This window comes from Vulpes lagopus, chromosome 17 (assembly GCF_018345385.1).
Source record: "Vulpes lagopus strain Blue_001 chromosome 17, ASM1834538v1, whole genome shotgun sequence".
In the NCBI taxonomy this organism is placed as follows: domain Eukaryota; kingdom Metazoa; phylum Chordata; class Mammalia; order Carnivora; family Canidae; genus Vulpes; species Vulpes lagopus.
This window is the reverse complement of record NC_054840.1, coordinates 5,721,967-5,744,405: the sequence shown is the minus strand read 5'-3', so window position 1 is coordinate 5,744,405 and position 22,439 is coordinate 5,721,967. Positions and strand designations below refer to the sequence as shown.

At 42.9% G+C, this 22,439-nt stretch overlaps 1 protein-coding gene across 1 annotated transcript in view; it reads left to right on the top strand.

Moving 5' to 3' along the window:
* Positions 1 to 22,439, top strand: part of FNDC3B (fibronectin type III domain containing 3B) — a 336,187-nt gene that overhangs the window by 82,026 nt on the left and 231,722 nt on the right. Inside the window, exon 3 of the mRNA XM_041731610.1 lies at positions 14,746 to 14,821. Coding sequence (XP_041587544.1) covers positions 14,746 to 14,821 — 76 coding nt within the window. The remainder of the gene's footprint in view (positions 1 to 14,745; positions 14,822 to 22,439) is intronic.

Below are 22,439 nucleotides of genomic sequence, written 5' to 3'. Positions count from 1 at the left end.
TCCATGTATTGTTTCTTTTGGCCTCTGCTTTTTAGTGAACAGAATTTGAGCCCCCATTCGGTGCCACATTGAGCACTCACTAAAGCTTAGGAAAGGCAGGAGGCGCCTTGCTTTTGCTGTTTACAGACTAGTTGGGGGACATTAAACACAGATGCAAGCTATCAGCGTTCCAAGGGCAGAGATGCAAATACTTGTGTTTATGATCTCGTTTTAGAGGCTCCAAGAATTGAGAATTCCTTAAATACTTCCTGAAACAGATTTTTTTTTTAAAAGCAGACTTTCCTGGTGTTACCTAGATGAAGCATTTAATACCATTTGTATCTTAATTTTATCTTTAGATAAGATGAACTGTGATGGTTTCCCAGCCTCTAAGGTCTGTTTACTTTTGATGTGTATTTGTCCTGTTAAAGTGTGATGTGACTTGCTGGATCTCCTAGCGCAGTAAAAATAATAGACACAGAGGAAGGAAAGATGGGACAGTTCTCCATCTACATGTGTTAAGACATATATATATGTTTGCATACAAGCGTTTTCACGTTGGTAGCCTTTTCTCTATTTTTGTTCAAATGATTGATTTTAAAAATAAGCTCATATAGAAATGATACATGTTCCACTCCAAACAAGACAATAGTGAGCAAACTGTATAAAATTAGTAACATGAATCTTTAAGTTCAAAATGCCTGTGTGTAAAGTAAGTAGCCTGCCGAGGAGCCAGCTGCTGGAGCGACAGTATTCTATCAAGGTAATTCTGGGTTTAGCTGCCTTCAGACTACATTTATTTCCCCGTTTAAATTGGGAATGGCCAGAACTAGGTGCCTCTTAGTAATTTTCCAGTCAGCTCTACCTTGAGAATAAATTGAAGCTGAGCGCTAGTGGGCCTCCAGAAAAAAGCGGAATTCACGGGCCACTTTAGCGTTAATTCCTATGTCGGTGTTGCTTCTCAGCCCTGGGCCTTTTTCCTTAATAGGAGACCATCAGATCAGATCATTGCTGAGAGGGAATGTGTTTTATGGGCAGCAGGTGTGTTTAGCACGATCATTAATTAGAATAACTTGACCCTGCCTCTCCTAGATCCACTCTTTATTGCCCATTCCTTACCCCTTTGCGGTAGAGTAGGTTTGCATTTGGATAAAATGGACAGCCTGCGTTTAGAAAATTACTTCATTAGAGGTTTCTGCTTGGCAAATAATTGGGCAGTTACATGGAGACAGCACAGAGCTGGAGCTAACTGGTCTAGCTTTGGGACAGGTTGACCAGAAAGTGTGTATCAGTAAAGCTGCCATCGGGGTTCCATTCCTGTTTTCAAGAAATGGAAATTAAATTATGTGAGCCAGATCTTAGATTTGGAGAGAAATGGACTTGTGCTTGTTACCTGGTTATGTTTCATGACTTAAGTTTTTAAGAGGTGTTGAGATGTTCTTGTGTTTTCTAAGGATTAGAAAAATTCAGCATTGACTGAAATGTATTACTACTTCAGACAGAAGTTTCTTTGGTCTTTGTATTGGATTGTTTTAGTTCTTGGGAGAATGAAACCTTGACATACTGAATCGTGTGCTTCGTTTAGTGATGTGGTTTGGTAGCTGAATTGGTCAGAGTCGTGCACCTCATACATCTTTTCTGAGTTCACCATTTTTTCCCCAAGATTTTATTTATTGTAGAGAGAGAGAGCGCACAAGCACGTAAGCTGGCAAAGGAGCAGAGGGAGAGGAAAAGCAGGCTCCCCTCTGAGCAGGGAGCCGAAGTGGGGCTTGATCCCAGGACTCTGGGATCATGGCCTGAGCCAAAGGCAGGCAGACGTTCAACCAATTGAGCTACCCAGGTGCCCCTGACATCACCATTTTAATGTTTATTTTGTATTGTCAGAATGGGTCTGTTTGAGACCCATCTTATTACCTTGTACAAAGTCCATATAAAAAGCATCCTCAAAAAATGGCTGTTTATTTTTAATGTATTTGGTGACTTTAATCATGACTGAAAATAAAAGTAATAGAAATATGAATATAATATGAATTATGAAGGAATAGCATCCATATTTTTCTTTAGGGATTGTGAAGGGAAATTGGACCTGAGGCTTTATATACCCTGTCTGTGAATAAGCCTGTCTTAAAGACCCGGGGAGTCCATTGAAGGTAGAGTTGGGTGATGGAGGACATTATCCCTTAATAGAGGAGTGTTCACAACTAGTTTACTTTTCAAGAGCCCCCATTGTCTCATTTTTAAAGTGTTTTTTCTCAGGGTCAGGCACTGAGGAGTTTTCCCATTTTTTTTTATCAACTGCCTCTGCACATCCTGCTTCTTCAAGCGGCCTTGGAACTTAACAGAGCCTCCCATAAGGAGCCTTGAGGACAGGCACCACACCGGGCTGTGTGCTCCTCCTTTGGAGGGAAGCAGTGGCTCATTTTCTGACCATTATTGTAACACCAAGGGGAAAAGATTCTATAAGGTTGCCTCGTCCAGGGCAATGTAGAAGATTGATTAAAGGTCAGAGGTTTGACACTGAAAGAATTCCAAATATCTGAGTTTTTGGCATTTACCTCAAACCTAAATGTTGTTACTCTGTTAGCTTGCCGATCACCAGTGGGCTTTTGGTCTCCACTTTTAGTTGAGTGGTTATTTGTGGGCTTGTAAGTTGGGTTGTTGGAAAGAATGGCTATTGTTTGATATTTTGATTCCTTTTGTTCCCTCTGTGGTGGAGGGAGTGAATAATAACTGAGGGCTTATGAGGTGCTAGGAATGGTGCTAAGCACTTATATACATCATTTCATCCAGTAATCACACACCCCATAAGGTGGTGATCATTTTTACGGACAGAACCGGAGGCAAGAAAGGTTAAGTACTTGCATCTGGCAAATCACAGAACTGGGATTTGAGTCCATGCAGAACTTACCTTCCAGGAAGGGCGGGGTTGCTTGGGTTAAGCATATTATATTGTCTTGTTCAGGTAAACAGTTGGGAGAGACTCTGGGGACTGGGTTTTTGCCTGATAGTAAATTATACAGTTCGTTGAGAAGAGTGTTCCTGTTCTGTCATCTTCCCAGTAGCTCTGGAAGGTGGCAGTGATCCTGGATCTAGAGCTTCTGAAAATTGCCGACCAGGTGGTAGTGGTGGAGTCTGAGGCCTGGAGGCCTGGGTTGAGCTTGGAGGAGGAGCTGGGAGTGAAGTCATCCGAGGCCCAGGTCACCAGAGCTCCTCCCTTTCTTTCCTTGGGGGAATGGTTCTTTCCTGGAGATTCCCCCCTGGGGTTGTCAGCAACTTCAGAGAGAGAGCCTGAGCCCTTGATGACAAGGAAGGGAAGCAGGGGTTCCTCGTCCTAGGGAGGCTCACCCCGGGAGCTAAGGAGATGACCTTTTTGTCTGCCTGCTTTTCCTCCCAAGCCCCGCCTTTCATTTCCATTCAAAAATTACATCAGCCCAGAGGCAGAGTTTTTGTGTCTGGAGAAGTCTAAAAACTTATTGTAAGACTTGAACCTATTAGGTTGTTTGTTTTCCATTCTGCATTTATAATTATGTCTCTCAAGTAATGCCAGAATTACAAGAGGAAAAAACCCACCCTAAGTTTATCCTTCAAAGGGAAAGAAAATGGCCCCTCTGCTGCTTGGGCACTTCTTAAGCCTCCCACCTCGGCTTATGCTGGCTCTCGGGGCCACTACAGAAGTGAGTGTCCCGCAGCATTTGCACCACGAGCCAGGACACCACACCCGTTCGCTAGCCAGGTCCGCGTTCCCTTTGTTTTAGATTGATGAAGGGCTGCTTGGACTTTGTCTCTCCTCAAGATGTTAATTATATGTTTCAAAATCATGTGTTCTGTTAAAAATCACTTACGCATAGCCTTGGAAGGAGACGCAGAGGCCGGGAGTTGCTTCAGGGGTGCAGAATATTGTTTTGGAGGCCTTGGGAAATAAATCTTAAGCGTTAGTTCATTTACCACCAAGACATATTTAGGCAGTGTATATAAACAAAAGAAGTCACAGTGTGCCTGGACATTATTTGTCCCAGATGGAGTTTAAACTTGGCTCATTCTCCTGCACTGATGTCATGGCGCACAGACTGGCCCCGAATCAGAGCTGTGCACAGAACCCGCTGTGTGCTGGTGTGTGCCGAGGGCGGGGGCAGGCGGGCAGGGGCTGGCCGGAAAATCTTTGTCACATTTTTTCCTTCGTTGTCTGCAGAGACTAGTGTCAGCCCTGAATTTGGACTTGGTGCAGAATGAGGGAAGAATTGGACTAATCCGTCCATTGGTACAGCTCGGTATGTGTGCGCACCCAGGGAGAGCCTCATTCCAAGCCCGGGAGGACGAACGTGCGCCCAGCTTTCCAAAAGCTTTGCTTGCGGAGCTCTGCTACCAAGATCTAGAAAGGAAAACCTTAAAGCATTACATTTTTGAGGACTGCTTGCAGTCTGTTTGTCTTGAAACCTTAAATCTGGACAGCTTCTTTAAACTTTTTAATGGTCTTAAGTATCCAGCTGTATGATTCTGTTTTCCTGGAATGTATGGTGGATAACCTCTCAGGCTACTTGCTTAAGTGTTTGAAAAGGCAAAGGCCTGATGCTCCTTGGAGGATCTGGCCAAGTTTAATTCTTCCTGTGTTGTTGGAGAAGGCAGCTGATGGGTGAAGAAAAGGGTTTCCTGGAATTCTGAATAGTTAGTAGGAAATTTCCACCTACTGTGGCATTACTTTATTACTTTTTGTTGCTGACTTTCGTTATGATAATCTTAATTAGACATATTTCCAATTAACCCAAAATGTTATGTGGATGTAAAGGGCTTAGATTTCAGAACTTCTGGGAATGGATTCCAAAGTCACTATCTTGCCCGAATCCACGGAAGCTGACCAGACAATGGAATGTGAATGAGTTGGGAGGTGAACCTTTAAGGAAAGCCAGAATGTGTCTCAGAAAATCTGGTCAGAGGTGAGAATTGGCTGGTTTTAAGGTTGTGGGTTTTGTTGTTGTTGTTGCATTTTTTGTTTGTTGAGGCCTTTTTTTTTTTTTTTAGAAGATGAAACAAAGATTCTGGTTTTGTTTTTTTTGTTTTTTGTTTTTTAAACATACTCTCTCTTTAAAGGCCACTTTTTTCTTTGAGATTAGTCCCTGGTAGAAATTTGAAGAAAAAGAAGCACTAATAGTTGCTTACTGAGCACATATTACGTGTAAGCAGGGCTGCATTAGGGTTCCTTTTTTCTCCAAGTGCACATGTGAGGTATTCTCTCTCTCTCTCCCTCTCCCTCTCTCTCTCTCTCCCTCTCTCTCTCTCTCTCTCTCTCTCTCTCTCTCTCTCTCTCTCTCAGATGAAGGCCTATGGAGATAGAACATTTAGTGCCCTATAGAGCAGACCAGGACTCACCTGCTATCCATCTGATTTGCTCTTCTCACTGTATGGCTTGGCTATCTTTGTTGATTTTTTTTTTTTTTTAGACTCTTATTTTAATTTCAATTCATTTTTGACCTAAAAGTAGCAGAGAGTGACCTAACTACTCAATATTTACAATCTGGCATGTTGTTTAGAAGACAGCTCTGGCCTGAGCTCCATTTAATTTTATCTCGACATCTAGCATGGCAGGAAAAGACGCTTAAACACGTGGAAGAAATATGTGCTGTTGCGTACTCATTTTTAAAAAATCTTTGAAGTGCTTAAGATTGGCTTTTTTAAATTTAAAGATGGTGTAGGTGGTATGGTTTTATCTAAAATTCTGAGTCCTTTTCAAACCTCTTTGTGTATGTACAGTATGATAAAAGGCAAACTCTAACTTCGGGATTTAAACGATGAATTAACTAGTTTGAAATGGAATTATTGAAGAATCAGAAAGCCAGTGTTTGGGGGATATGATTAATTTTGGACCCTTGGAAATGAGTAATGGTTCTCCTTGACTCCTAATTAGATCTGGTTCCCCAGTATCCTACAAGCCCTCTGTTCGCGGTGCGCAAACCCATTACAAGTGTGGTAGGTGGACAACATAATCTACTGTGACTGCTCAGTGAGTTGACTAGATACAAAGGAAGGGAATGCTAGATTGCCTGTTGAATGCTCTTGGGCTTAGCTTTTTAGAGTAAGGGCCAAGAACCCGAAGAGAAGAAATAAACAACAGAAAAAGTTGAGGAGGAGGCATGAGCCAGGGGCTGACTATGGATGCCTGTCAATGGTAGCAGGGTGGAAATGGAAGTGGTGGAGTCACAGAGAACAGAACTAGAGTGATGGGAAGTAGGAAAAAAAGGAAGTAGAGCCATAGACATTACAATACATCCATAATCTTAGAAACTTCAATGTTGGTAAAGAGGTAGGGCAGGACTTGTCCGCAGCAAACCCTGGGACCTGGCTCGCTGTATTCAGTTATTTTTGAAAACTTAACCTTTGCACAACACGATCCCTGAATTATATCACAAGTGGATTTTTTTTCCATTAATGTCTTCACTGGTCTCCATGTGTTCAGTGTCTCCCATCTCAGTTTGAGTTTCTCCTTGCTCTCAGAGTCATTTTAGTAGTGTTGCTTTCCCACCGGGAAGGACTGCTGTTCACAGGATTAGGTCCAGGCTTCTAAGTGGGGTGAACAAAGGCTTTTCCTAGGTATCCCTGCTCTGCAGGCTCACCTGTACCCCTCTGTGCCACACGTATGCCTCTAGGGCCACATCGGAACTCTAAACACATCCTCCCGTGCAGGCCTCCGTGCATGCGCTTGCTCGCGCGATTGTTCTTTTGCTTATCTGCTTGCAGTCTCTTGCTCCCGCCTTCAGTGTCCCTCCCATCTGTGACTTTCTCTGATTTCTCAGTGCTTTCTTTGGTGTCCATAGCTCTTAGAAGCCAAATAGTCATATGTTATTACAGTTAATTGTATTTTCTACCCTTGTACCAGCACACAAATAAGTAGGATGTCCTCTTTCTCATCTTAGAATCATCAGTGCTTTATAAAGGGCCTGACATATAGTAACTACTCAGCAAATGTTTTCAAAAAAATCAAGGCTTCAATAATTGCATTGGGCTTTGATTTGAATAAGTTTAATGGATGGAAAGTCAAGGGATGAATAAGTGACAACATACTGTACAGTGGGGGGAGGGAGAGCACTCTCTGTTCTGTAAAATCCTTCCCAAACCCTGGAATATGACCTATTAGTACTCCCTTCTGATTTTATGTCAGTGGGCGTAAGCCACCAGGCAATAGTAGTGTTAATTAAGTAGTGTTAAGCAATTGAAAAAATAGAGTAATATAGAAAAGTTAGCTTTGGGGATGCCTGGGTGGCTCAGTCGGTTAAGCGTCTGCCTTCAGCTAAGGTCACATGATCCTAGAGTCCTGGGATTGAGCCCTGCATTAGGCTCTATGCTCAGCAGAGTCTGCTTCTCCCTCTCCCTGCCATTCCCCCTGCTTGTGCTCTTTCTCTTCTCTGTCAAATATATAAATAAAATCTTAAAAAAAAAAAAAAAAAAAGAAAGAAAAAGTTAGCTCTAGAATATTTAATGACAAAATAGTGGGGACTGATTTCCTATCAAAAGGATGAGAACATTCTTTGTGGGTATATAATTTCTTGATTATGTCTTAGGGGGAAGAACAGTGTTAACTGAAGGATATGGCCAACATGGAAATAGGTTTAAAAAATATTGGAATATTGGGACTATAGGCAGTTAAATGTTTCTTCACTGAACTGACCTTGAGATTCCGATAGTTTGTTCAGGTTCAATGCATAGCTTACCAGAGGTGCGTGACCTGAAGTACCACAGCAGCATGGGTCATATTACTCCTCCTTAGCCAGTCAAAACTAGATATGGGGTAGCTGGATCTAAATGGTGGGAAACATTTTAGAATCAGTGTGCAAACCATATTCAAGGTGGGGCTGGTTAGGTGAAAAGCAGTTTAAACTGCTCATTCCCTGTGAGTGTGGCCAGAGCCCAGCCTATGGGCATGGGGTGCGTTGATGGAAGTGAGGGGTAGAAGAAGTTGTATCTCATTTGGACAGTTTTTTTTTTTTTTAAAGATTTCATTTATTTATTTATTTAGAGAGAGAGAGACAGTGGGAGCATGAGTAGAAGCAGAGGGAGAGGGAGTGATAACCTCAAGCAGACTCTGAGCTCTGGGCTCAATCTCATGACCCTAAGATCATGCCCTGAGCTGAAGTGAAGATTTACATGGCCAACCGACTGAGCCACCCAGGCATCCCTCACCTGATGGACATTTTTGAGAAAGATTAACCCTGAAGTGGTATTGACAGTAACCAGATTTTGTTTTCTGTGAGCATAATTTTCAACTAAAGGAAAAGAAAGAATTATATTTTTGGTGAAGAGCTATGTGAAAAATACATTTAATAAAACAAAAATTAGTGAAGTAGATGTCATGGTGCTTCAAATGCTCAAGGATATTTGGTAGCTGTTACTTTTAGCCAGGGAAAAACTATACTTAAGCTTACATAGAATTTTGGTCTTTTAGATTCTTGGTTTTTATCTTGAAAGTCCTGTAGTTGAAACCTTAGACTCTGGCATTTGTGGCTCTCTTAAAAGAGGCTTTTAACCTACATTTGGCCATCTATATTACATTTTGCATTTTTTCCATTTAAGTTAAGGCTATATTTTTATTCTTAGCAACCAGCAGCTCTTTTTTGTAATAGAATCTCTTTATTCAAGGCAGTGTACAATTAAAGTAGCAATGTATGACTTGTTACAAGCTGCTATTGTATTCTCTTTATAGCTTACCACTATCTATAAATGTTTTCTTTTTGTTTAAACTCTACACCCTCCCTTCCCCTGCACTACCCTTCCTCATCCCGTGGAAGTTCTGTTCATCAGCCTGACGTGGGCCAAACTGTACTATCTAACGCTCTATTCCTAATGTCTGACCCGTTCTGGTCACTTACTGATATTTGCTGAATTAATAGAGATGTAGCAGTAATTCTTCTGAGGCCGCTTGTTTCGTGAAATGGACTTTTTGAACTCTTGAATTCTAGATTTTCAGCAGGCAGTGGCATGATTTCAGTGCATAAAAATGTCCTCCTTGGTTTGTCTGATTTCTCTTCCCTTGGTTACCTATTAATCCATTCTTGTCTTTTTTGTTAATGATGGGTGACTTTGGGAAGCATAGAAGCTAGAGATGCCATTGTCCCCAGAGCCCCCTTTTATATTTCTTATGCTTACTCTTGGGCCATGAGAAGTGGCATCTAGTGATTGTGATAGTCAGTGATTAGCAACTTGGTCCATCTTAGGGTTCGAGTGGAATTCAAGGACTTGGCAAGGATTTTATGAGAATAAAACCTCCTCTGTATAAAAGCCACTGTTAGTTGTTAGTTAAGGGTTCCCTTACCACCTAACTGTCATATTGGGAATTATGGGCTCTGGCTCAGGGAGTGGGCTTGGATTTCCTAGAACAGAACTCGTCCTCAGAGCCTGCCTTGGAGACATGCCTTTGACCCAGGGAAGTGAGTTCTCTCCTTATAGCTGTTTATTAACGTATCTTCATAAAGAATTGACTCTGAAGCCCATGCCTGTCAGAGGAGGGAACCTGGGTAAGAGAGCAGAGTGTGCATTTTGGTCAGATGGGGCTGGATTCCAGTGCTCACTCTGTCATTTTGTAGTTTTGTGACTTTAGACCAGTCATTTACCCTCTAGAAGCCTCAGTTCCCCATCTATATAATCTATATAATAATACCTCTCTGGCAGACCTCTCTGGCAGTAGGGATTTAGTGATAACTGTTATTTATTATATAAAACCTAGGGAAAAAAAAGCTATTGAAAGGAGTTGATAAAGTAGCCTGCATCATTCTGAGTTAATTTTAGAGATATGTAATGGTCTTTTGAGGGCAACGACTTTTGAAACTTATGTTCTTTGGAGAAATCAGAGTATTAAAAATTTTGGATCTTTGGAGTGTTCATGCTCCTTGCTTTAAACTGAACAGGTCCAGGGGCACCTAGTTGGCTCAGTTGATGGAGGGTGCGACTCTTGATCTCGGGGTTGTAAGTTTAAGCCTCATGTTGGGTGTTAAAATCTTTAAGAAATTAAAAAAAAAAAAAAAAAAGCTGAGCAAGTCCTAATGCCCAGGAAGAAACAAAACAAGACTGTTTGTCCTATCAGTGCTGTAGACTAAGCAGCAGTTTCACATACCACGCGTATCCCCTTGCCGTGACCCAGGGTGTAAGTACTTTTGGAGGCTTCCTGGTCTTGTGTGTGTGTTTTTCCTGCCAGCTTTGGAGTCAGGCATCAGGTAGGACAGGTGAGCAGGTGAGACCACCAGTGGTTTTCCATCTTCTAGTACCTTTCTATTTTACCCGTCACGTTTTAATCTTGGGAAATTTCCTTTGTGTATGTTATTACTATAAAGATAATTGTTGGTTATTTGAAGCTCATCTTCTTTTTCCTGATTTGGAGCAAAGAGAAGGGACTCAAAACGTATGATGCCCACTTTTCCAGTTTGCCTGAGACCAACTCTGGTCTCTAGCCCAGACACCAGGGTCTCAAAGGTGTGTACTGATAGATGGTTTGGGCCTTCAAGGGCCTGGGTAGAGCTTGCCAGGATTTCTCTGGAGTTTGGGCATCTGGAGTGTGCATGTGTATTACCAGAAAAAAAAATGCTATTCTTCCTCTCATGTAATCAGAAGTCACTTTTTAAAAGGTACTAGGTATTCTTGGGGCACCTGGGTGGCTCATTCGTTTAAGTGTCTGCCTTCGGCTCCGATCATGATCTCAGGGGTCCTGGGATTGAGCCCCACTCCTGCTCCCTGGCCAGTGGAGAGCCTGCTTCTCTCCCTCTGCCTCACCACCCCCTGCTTATGTTCTCTCTCTCTCTCAAATAAATAAATAGTCTTAAAAAAATTATTAGATATTCTTCGATAGACTCCGTCCTTATGTGGAACTAACTCTTCTGCAGCTTTTAGGTTGTATCGTGTGTTCCCCCTAAAGATAATCCGTTGGATAAGCATAAATCTGGCTGCCGGTGAGAAGTGCTCGTTTTTACCTACTACAGCGAAGAGTAAGACAAGCCTCACAGCGTGTGGCAAGTGGAGGAAGCTCCAAAAATGAAACAGGATCCCCTCTCCTGGCACAGTTTAGGTCTTGATTGTCTGGCTGCTGGATTTAACTTTTAAGAAAACTGCAGCTGTAACATTCCATCGTTAGGCAGCCCCGTTCTCCCCACAGAAGCTTCTGTGATGGACACATACGTGGCAGGGCCTGTCTGTCAGGGGGCTGGTAATATTTTATTTGAGGCAGAAATTAGGAATTTGCCTCCAGGAATAATCTTAGATAATCATTGATCTGGTTAATCAGGCACCCGTGATTTCAGTCGGCAACTGGAGCTTTCCCCTGCCTCGTCTACCGGGTAAGAAGCGGGTTAGAGCCGCAGCTTTAAGGAAAGGCCAGTTAACGCCTGTTGAGCGGCCTTGTGGGGCGACGCTCTCGCCTTGCTGTGTTAGCCTTTTGCTTAATTGTGTGAGTTCTACCTCTTACTTTATTGCTTAAGACTTTGGAATAATGGTCACTTCCTGTTCATTAGGTTTTGACAAACTTGCCTCTGGCTATTCTGGGCTGTGGCTGTGGCCCTGACACGCTGGCCACCGAGGTGACAAGCCAGCGTAGCCTGAGGTTTGCTCTTCTGACTTGGCGAACGCGGTTCTGTTTCAGCCTCCCTGGGGAAGGAGGATCTCTCAGCGGCTGAAATCGGCCCCCTCCGGCCGGCCCCGGGACGCGGCGGGCATTGCTTTAATGACTTTGGGAAAGCAGGAAATGCTTCGCGAGTGGACCCCCCCCCCCCCCAAAAAAAGATGATGATGATGATGATGATGAGGTCTGGACAGTGATGGGCAGTTCTCCGCCGTGCAGTTATGGGAACTGGTACCAGCTCTGTGTGACCAGGCGGGTGCCGCCGCGGCGCTTCCTCAGGCCTGTCGTCAGGACCAGCGCACCGGGCTGCTGTGCGTCAAGACTTTATTTTGTGGCCCTGGCCCGGGGACCTCCGGGTGACCGAGTGCTTTCTTTGAGAGCAGGTCCAGGCCGGGAGGAAGGCACCTTGCTCCATGACGGCTCTGGCTCTTGCGCAGGAGACTTGCCTGGTTCCTGCGGCGACTCGGGAGGTGACAATCTGGTTGTCACAGCAACCCGGCAGCAGGGAAAATCACAGGAACTAAACATTTGAAGAGAGGTATTTTAGTTGGACGCTTAAAAGCTCTTTACCTGTGGTCCTTCTCCCTGAAGGAGCAGGGAGGGGGCAGGGGTCGCCGTGAGAGCAGGGGGACGGCGTCGGTGGCTTCTGGAGGCTCTGAACCGCGGCCTGACGTGCGTGGCCGCTAAGGGACCGTTAGACCCTTTCCGGGCCTGCGGGCCGCAGGTAAAGCCAGAATCTGGAGCGCGGCCCCATTCAGAAATCCCTGTTCTTGCCCAGGACTTCCCACGATACTGGTCAGTTGTACTTTGAGACCCTGCGCCCAGGACACGTGGGACACCTGGGAGACGGGGGCAAGAGAGAGGCAGTACATGAATTTGGGATTGTCAGACACTATCTGGGGCATAGTCTTGGTGTCCTTTGATTTTTTTTTTTTTTTTTTCTCTCTAATTCTACAGGCCTGTATTATAGGTCTTATCCCTAGAGGTTTCAACACAAGCAGCTGATCTCTGCTCTGTTACAGTAATGTTGGAATTGGTCTAAGGACTTTTAAAAAGACATGAATAATTTTCTTTATTGGAGTGTTTTTTTTTTTTTTATTCCGTTGTAGTCGAGTTCTGTTCTATGTTTATGTAGAAATGAAGTTAAAACTATTTTCGTGTTAGGAATAACTTTAAAAGCTCAGTTTCAAGAAAGCAATAGAAATGTTTTAATCACTCTGTACAGATCTGAAGGGATTTCCTTTTGAGTTCTTAAAATGGCACATTGTGTTTACATTGGTGAGAATTTGAATACCTAAGACTGAAAGATTATTGACATAGTTACTGTACAGGAAAAATAAATTGCCTTGAAACCACCGTTATAATTCAAGATAATGAGAAGCACCAGGGATGATGCTTGGACTGCTTTTTCCTGAATGATCTTGTTTTCTCCAGTTAGTGTATTTCCTGATTTAAATAATTTTAATATCCCAACGGTGTCTCCTGTGGTGAATTATTAGAAGCAGCAAAATACATGGATATTAAAGGTTTGAGTTTTAAAGATGAAACGCTTTGATCTCAAATATTTCTAGAGAATAGAAATTATGGGACATACAGTAAATAAAGTTGAGGTTTTTTTTAAAGTTGATTTTTCTAAATTGAATATTATGAAAGCTTAATTTCTAAGTTAGAATACTGTCTGCAGTGGTTTTGTTATATGACTTTCATTCATTCAGTAGAAATAGTTATCGAGGACTTCATTTTGTGCTGCGTATACTTTTGAGCACTTATTTTATGCCAGAACTTGTCCTTCAGGGCCAATATTAAAGAAGCAAAGACAGACCCTAAAATGACTGCTTAACTGATTGCAGTTTTAGATCCTGGGAAGGAGAAGCATAGGTGTGTGGGCTCACGTGCCTGTATTAGCACATACAGTGGGAGACCCAACCCGTCCTGGGAAGCAGATGCCACTTCTTAAGCTGATAAGAATGACTAGGCATTCGTCACTGGTCAGAGAAGGAGTAAGGTGGGTGGTCGGCAGAGGTGCAGCAGGCCAGGGAAACCATTGCAGATAGAGGGAACGGTATGCTTGATGGTTTCGGTGCAGGGGACAGGGCTTGGCTTGCTCCAGGAACCCTAAAATGAATGTGACACCCACATCCTTCCTATTTCCAGAAGTGTACAGTAATTATTTTAATAGTGTTAACCTTGCACACGGTGATTTTTATGTACAGTTTTCAAATTCGGATTACATCCTTTGATACGTAGTTAGATACAAATTAGTGATTTTTTTTTTTTTTTTCCTTTTGTTACCTAAAGGAACTAGATGAGATCTAAAACTGAAGCTCCTGAAAGGACATCCTTGGTTGTTCCTGTGCATACTGTAGTCTTTGGTCTAGTCTTGGAAGTTGTCTACTTATATTAAATATTAGGGGTGCTGGAGTGGCTCAATCCATTGAGCATCCAGCTCATGGTTTTGGCTCAGGTCATGATCTCATGGGTTGGGGGATTTAGTGCTGTGTGGGGCTTCTCACTTCAGTGGGGTGCCTGCTTGAAAAATTCACCTCCTCTGCTCGTGTATACTCTTGCATGCTCTCTCAAAATAGGTAAATACAATTTTTAAAATAAGCAAATAATAATGTTCACTGATACTTAGATAATAGATTTAAAGATACAAGCGTTGAGGCCTATTTCTAATATTACTCATTTATTTTATAGGGTTTATTGTTAGTTCCAGAACTCTGTTTCCCAACAGAGTTACACAGTAACTCTTTTGTTACACAGTAGAATCCTATAACTCAAGTCAGTAACGGACACTTGGGAAGAGTATGCGCAACAGTGTTTTGCCAGAGCCACATTTATCTGTGCCTTTGTCCTAAGCTTCTGTCCTTAGAGTTTCTGGTCTATTCTCTTCTTGATTTGTTGTTTCTACATTAGTGAAAGAAAAAAAATGGAGTTTTTTAGGTTTACTGCATCGTAACCAACACAGGAGAATTCAGTTTAGCTAATAAGTTCAAATGCATGTACTTACCCCCTTCACATTTGAACCAGGTCTAAGACCTAGCCTAAGTCGTGTGTTTATACAGGATTCTGTGCCACATACTTCCTGTCGACTACATAAATTCAAGTAATAAAACCGTTGAAGAGAAACCCCAGATGCTCTAGTATTAAATTGAAATTAATGTTTTTCTGTGCAGGTCATTCTCGTTCAAGTTAATCCAGGTGAGACATTTACAATAAGAGCGGAGGATGGAACACTTCAGTGCATTCAAGGTAAGGAAATTCTTGTCAGCCTTCCAATCAAAGGAGTTCCTCTTTTATTTATTTAAAGGAAGTAAAGTTTTTCTTTGTGTCTGTGTGTTTTTTTCCGGAAGTAAAATCTATCTTGGATTTTCAGAAACTTAAATTTTTCTGTAAAATAGGGTCTTGATGTTAATGTAGGCCTATGATATATGAGGGACAAAGTGAAATGCGTCTAGTATTCTGTTGACTTTTCAGTGAGTTAATTTAACTTCGGAAAGCTTGTAGTGTCTTTTAATAAGTTATGGAATTTGGAAAATGTTTGAGATTTTGAAAGACTTGAAATTTTCAGCTGAGAACAGGAACTTTTTCAAGCTAGTTCAAGGTTTCAAGTATATATTGGGATGCTAACTAGTTGATGATTTTCGAGGTAAAAGTCTCTAAGTGTCTGTTATTTGTTACTGATTAACAGATTATTCCAAAATTTAGTGGCTTAAAATAACAACATGAATTATCCCACAGTTTTTGTGGGTCAGGAATTTGCTGTGTCCCACGGCCCTGTGCCTCTCAAGATGCCGAAATCCAGGTGGGGGTTAGAGCTGCTATCTTTGTAAGGCATGAATGGGTCCGTCTGTTTCCAGGCTTGCTTGACGGAGTTTGTTGGTAGGATTTCGGTTTTTGTGGGCTGTCGGCAAGAAGCTTCCCTTAGTTCCTGGCTAAGTGGCTTCTGCATGAGACAGCGGGCTTCATCGGGGCAGCAACTGGAGGGCAAGGGGGCGGTACTAGGTCCAGCCCACTCAAGAAAGGGAATTTGCACAGTGTGGGGACATTGGCAGGTTGGAATCACTGGGGGTCATTTTAGGAAGCTACCCACCACCATCCACCTTCGGTCCCTAATAATTCATGTCCCTCCATTTGCAAAATATTCCCTTGCACATTCTCTAAATGTCTTATTCCATTACAGCCTCAGCTTTGAATCCAGAATCTTGTCATCTAAGTAAGTTCCAGGTGTAGGTGACATTCCTTGGGTTTAGTTCTTTCAGTACGACTGCCAGGGCATCTCAGTCTCTAGTTGTATGTACAGTGCCTCCTCTCTGTAGTTCACTGTAGAAAGAAGTGACTTAGGTGTTGAACCATAAGAAGCTCAGTCCACAGCCTGTGTACACTGCTGTGTTGGAGGGCACTGTTCGTGGCCGCTCTTTCTGGCAGTGATTGGGATTATAGGGCAGATGGCAAACTGGCATGTAATAGAGTTTGATACTAGGTTATCGATTGGTCAAGAATTTGATCAGAGGCCTTATTTTTAATTACGGGACTTGCTCACCAATACATAAATGAATGGATGAAAATGCCCTTTAGATTTAGTTTCCCATAATGAGCAGCATGGAAAAAGATAATTTTTCTCCTGCTTTAATAGCAGAGCATGCCGCTTTGTAGTTGTGATACTTGTTTTTGTACCTATAAGAACAAAATTTAGGAAAACTTTTACTTTTGGAGAAAGGAGTGTGTTTTCAAGAATTCACGCCTAATGAATTCTGACTGCAGTTTGATAACCTGAAATGGCTTAACCGTTTTATTAATGATTTTTACTGACTGCATTTCTCTGACCATTATGTTCCTGAAATTGATCTTTGGTGTTCTGAGTCATTTAAAACCTGAAACTAGGCTTTCGTGATGAATCATACAGAGAAACTTCAGGTAAAAGAAGAAAGGAAATAGATATTTTAAAATAGTATGGGATATAAAATCTACCTACTTGTCGTTTTATAATAAATAGATATTGGCAACAAATAAAACCTCAAAATCCACTTTTAAATTCTAATTTAAAGTAAAAAAAAAAAAATCCTGCTAGAAAAAAAAAAAGTCATTGCACCTATGTAGAATGAACCTGGTACTTTCAGCTCAGTAGGAAAGCATTTGAGCTTGACCCTGGTTAACAGTGGAGCCCCATGAATTAATTGGCAGGTAGACTGTGTTCCTCTACAACCAAGTGTGTGTAATAGAATCCATAAAAGCAAATTGCTGAATAGATCTACATATATGAAATCCACTCCTTATGCTGCCTGCTTTTATTGTTGTGTGCGTGTGTTCATCAGGTTAGCCTCTCTCCCACTTTTTTTTTTTTTTTTTTTGGTTCATGTCAGTAACTGGTGTATTCTGCAGGGAATGTTGCAAGTATATCACCGTGTTCACAATGGAGCTTTGTATTTATTCATGATGATACTTTGAGATAAGTGACATTAACACCCCCTTCCAGTGATTTCAGAAATGCCTTTGACTAAAGCAGAATTGTGGAGCCACTTATCTTTGGCGTCCCCAGCCTTCCTATCCTTTGTTCTCTTCTGAACACCCAGATGCTATGGTTATCTGCACTTGGGGCATCGTGGTACCTGGCCCGATGACTTGAAATGACACAGGATAGATGCCAGGGCCTAGGACAGGGGACTAATTGGTTTGCTGGGGCTTGAGAAGCCCTGGGGCGACAAGATGAACTGCGGGAGCTGGAAGGAACCTGGAGTCTCCAAGGACCCATAGACTGTCACCATTGCATAACAGGCAGTCCTTGAGCACCTCCGCCGGCCCCCAGACTAAAATAAGCCTTCTTGTGAGTTCCAGTGTGAGTTGGGGAATGCTCATTCCAGGTGGTTAGAGCAGGTCAACCTAGAATGTGGGAATAGGCAATAAGTTTGTAAATTCCAGTATAAATTGTGACATCTTATCCTTGCACCATTATTAACATCCCTGTCGTTGCTAATATTTGGCTCTTATGCTGCGCTCTGTATTCCCTCAATGGGTATGACACCTAAACAGGAGGCCGAGGCCCGCGGAGGTTAATCCACCTGTCTGAATTCACATCATTAGAAGAGGCGGGGTTCTTTTCATTCCTGGTTTGTCTGGCTGGAGGGCACGAGCTCTTTATTGTGTGGCCCTGTGCCTTTACATCAGGGGACTCCAGCATAGGGCTCCGTTGTCTTGGGCATGTGACAAGAGCGAGGTGGGGGCCTGGTTCCTATTCCTGCAATAAGAGGATTCTGGGTGGGATAGCAGCAGAACTCAGATGGCCAAAGATGGAGGAGAGATGGTTTGCAGAGCAAAAGTATATGGTAGAGGCTGGGTCTTCGGGAGGAGACAGATATCCTGTTCCCAGGACTAAGAGTAGACAGTGTGACACAGCAGTACCGATTTAGAGTTCCTTAAGTTATTTCTGCCCAAAGTTAGGACTGGGCCCAACATTGGGGTGGGCTGAGCGTCCAGGTGGGGCTTCCAGCTCCAGCTGCTGGAAGAGGCAGGGTAGAGTGGGAGAGGGCTGGTAATGTGGAAGGCAGTCTTCTGCCTACCTTTAAGAAACCGATCAGGAAAAGATCTGAAATTGAATCATATTGTAACGGAACTTTCTGAAAGAAGCATTTGCATTGTACTAGAGATTATAGTTAAGTGAGTGGAGCCCTAGTTGTGCTCTTTCAGCACCAGCCAGCAGGTGGGGAGGTGGTTTTGGGGCTGGGGTGGGGATGGGAGGAGTGATAGTTCCAAGTGGCCTTTCTGGAAATTTGGAAGTCCTAACCATTGCTTATACCATGGTTGAAACTGTCAGTTTAATAGGTTTGCTATTGCCACACTGCTATTTCAGCAGGTTGGGGATTGCTGCTGGGGGTGGGGAGGGAGGGGGCCAGTTAGGGGCAGGGAGCCGAGGTGGGTGCTGGGCCTTCCTGGAGACTTTGAAGTGACACCATTTGAGGTCAACCCTCTTTACTCGTAGTTGAATTTGTTAGCCTAGTAATGTTCTCTGTAGGACATTTATGACGTCACCAGCAGGACACCAGAAGCTCACTGTGATGCCATGAAGAGGCAGTTTGGAAATTCAAATTAGTATAAAGACTATGGTTACTCTGGGGGGAAAAACAAGATTTTGTTTTCATGAAAATGTCCTTGGTGATAATGAAGGAAGAAAAACACAGGAAACATACAATATGCTGTGAAAGCAGATTCATTTCTAATGGAATATTTCTCAATATTTTCCACGAAACATGAATCATAGGTCTTGAGGGGGCCACAGAAGGTCATAGTTTATTCTCACTTGGAGGCAGCCCTGTACCTATGGCATCCTAGACAAAAGATTTTTCTTTCCTAGGCCAGATGAAAGTATAAAGAGCCAATTGTTAGGGGGGAAAAAAAGAATCTTAGCAATCAATATGAATTCTTGCCTTTGCTTAAATTCAGGAATTAATAGAGGGCAGCTGCGGGTCTCTCCCATTATTTTCGTATCCTTGTCTGGGCTGAGGTGCTGGCAACACAGCCTTCCTTCCTGTCCACACATGCCATCTTTTTATCTGGGCCATTTCTCTGTTCCCTGTAAAATCCTTCAGCCAAAACAAATAGCACACTTCCTTTAGGGCTCCAGGTCTGTCTCCTCCAGAAGCCCTCTTAGACCACTCCGTTCCGTTTCGACTTCTGCGTTCCCGGAGGACAGGTGGAGGTGGCATTGTATGAGCAGGCCGGTTATGTGTGGACCTTTCTGGAGCTCTTGAATTACACTGTGAACCCAGTCGTGACAGAGCATCCTCACCCTCCCACCCAGCCCCGCAGCCTCTTGATAGTTGCTAACCAGATCCTTGACTGACTCTGGCATCCCATCAGTTGTGATTTTTTTTTATTTATTTTTTTATTTTTGCTTTTAAATCTTATTATTGTGCTGGGAGCTTAAAGATGTTTATTAGGTCAATACTTTTCATGGTCTCTAAAGTCTCCATAGAAGAACTTCCACATTTCAAAAACATTGGATCATTGAAGCTAATCAGTGTCCTTTGGAGAAGCATGTTTAGAATCTAAAATACTTTCATGTTGACCCAATATTAAAACTGCAATTTTAGTGTGTGTGTGTGTGTGTGTGTTTTAATTCCTGTTTGAAGACTTCTATACAAAACTGTGAGCCCGAAGAAAAGCAGTGGATGTCATGGTGATAGAAGAGAAAACAAAGTAAAGTGCTTGGGAAGCACCATTATTTTTAATAAAGAGTTCTATTTAAGGATACCTAATTGCTGGTATGTTTTGCCCAAAATAGTGTAGACACCTTTTACAGATGGGGTTTACTCTGCTGGCTTGTATTGAGTGGACTGAGTCCTTGAAAGGCCAGCAGAATGTGTGAAGCCCTGACACGGCTGTAGCTGGGCTGTAGCTGGGCCGCTGTTAGAGTGTGGGCCCCCGCCCCCGGCCTTATTCTCTGCAGGCCTTCTTCAGCTCTGTGGCTGATTCTCCTCCTGCCCCACTGAGTGTGGGAACCGTATCATTGATGAAGACCACGCTCTGCTCAGGGACTCTGTGAATGACACCATTGAGAGCCATTCCACATTTCTGAATCTCTTCGTTTGTCTCCCATCCCCCCCTCCCCTCTTTGTATGATTCAGCACCCAGACTGCCACAGGGACTTTAATGTTACTCCCCCCACCCCCATTCCCTTATTTGGTACTTTAAGTGCATTTATTAGACTTGTTTGGCACATTAAAACACTGACCTGTCATTCTTGCTGAGAATTTTATGACAGGTCCTGGGGAACTCTCGTCTCTTGCTTTGTGTACCGAGAAATGACATGAATGGTGTCGGGGCGAGGGTTTATAAGCTTAGGTAGACTATAATTTCACAAGCAGAGCTTCTATATGATCCACTCCTTTAAAGCAGACTCTGCATATAAATGAGAAATTCTTGTTTCAGTGGCTTAGGACGTAGGGAGAAGACCTGTGGTAAATGAAGTCTGTCTTCTAAGGTTGATTGAACCCTCGCCTTGGCTTACATCTGCAAACAAGTTTCACAACAAAAATATTTAGGTGATTTGAAGGTGAAGTGTGAGTGCCTTAGCTGCCTTGGAATCTTCGCAAATTTTCATTGCATTGAACACGTAATTGTTATTTGCCTATATTTGTAGAATGCATTATAAGTGGAAAATTTTTTTCTTATTACAAGACTAGGATGTTGAGGGGTTCTTTGGCTATGCAAGAAACTCCCTGGGAGACTCCCTAATTTTGCAGTAGTGGAGGAGGGCGGTTTGTGAGTGATTGCTAATCTGAAATGTTATTGTGAAGAGGTAGGCCTCCCTCGAAAATCTTTTAGGATTGCCCAGGCTAGCCCCAGCGTCCTGCCTGTCTTTCTGATTGATCCAGAACTGTATTTGGTGAGAGTGGGCTCACAGTCCTCCAGTGAGGTTCTAAGCTGGGAGAGTCTAAGTTTTGAGGAAGACTGAATTCCTCTCCATTTGCCAGTTCATCTTCTTGCTCTTAAATGCTAGCTTCAGGGCAAGGCAGTCTTTTGGCCTGTGTGCGTCTGTGTATGTGTGTAATACTGGGTCACAGGTCACTTTTAGCATTTTGGAGTATACCTGACCTCTGAATTGTTTGAGAGCTCTCTTTTGAACGGGATGATTTGGCTTTTCTGTCACTACATAGACATGTACAGCCATTTGTTGCAAATAGGCATTCTGGAGGTGGACCTGACAGGCCTCTTTGAGACCATAGCTTGGTGCTGAGCAACTAGAAGTTGACCAGGAGCATGGTCTCCACAAGAGCTGGTAAGTAGTGAATGGCCTAGAGCAGAAAGTCCAGTTTATGGAAGGGCTGGGAGGAAGGTCTGTGATCACACATGCAGCTGTCATGCTGGGACTGAGTAATGTCATGAGGCTGGGTTACATCAGGGCCAATGATGTTGCTTCCCAGGAGGTGTAAAGTCCCTCTCAAGGGAGGTACCCAGTGTGTCTGCTGCTTTCTGCCCTTCTCCTTCTGCCCTTGACAGTTAGCTTGACGGTTTATATCTGTTCTTGTATTTACATAATGAATTCAAAACCTTCACCCAATACTATGTCGTCAGACTTTGGCCTTTTTCTCCCAGTAAAGTATTAGTGATTTGAGTTAGAAATTATGAGGATGATGTTTCAAGAGTCAGTGCTATGTAGTATGACTCCTGGTTGTTTGCTAGTGAATGCTTAACCTCTTAGTCTCCATTTTCTTTCATAAAGGGGGGATAATGCTAATACCTATCATCGTAAGAGCCTTCGTTGCCGTCATCATCACCATTATCTAGTAATGTACACAGCTTTGCTGGTTATTCTGTTCTAGGGAGAGGTCGTGATAAATTGTAGGCAATGGCTTGGTCATTGGACTCATGGAAATCAGTGGAAGGCCTGACCTCTATTGTATTGCCTGCATATCCCAGGCTTGCTTTCATGAGGTTGATGGTGATGGCAGCAGATCAAATGTTTTTGATAAAGATGTATGGGAATGTATAGATTGTTCAGATGCAGGTTGTGGATAAAACCACGGACCCACTGTTCCAGACATTTGCACTAAGCTCTGTTGTAGGTCAAGCTTCAGATGCTGCTTTTCTTTGGGGTAATAAGTAGTTAGCTCTCACAACGCGCCTGAGTGGCCATATTTAGACAGGCCTATAAAGCTGTGACTCTGGGTGTGCCTTGCCTTCTACGTTTTGATTAAATTCCACACTATTTTTATTTTTTTTTAATTTTTTTTTTTAAGTAGGCTCCACTCCCATTGTGGGGCTTGAACTCAAGACCCCCTCAGATCAAGAGTCACATGCTCCACTGAGCCAGCAGAAGATCCACATTTCATACTACTCTCCTATTACTTTTAATCTTCATTTGTGCATCCTG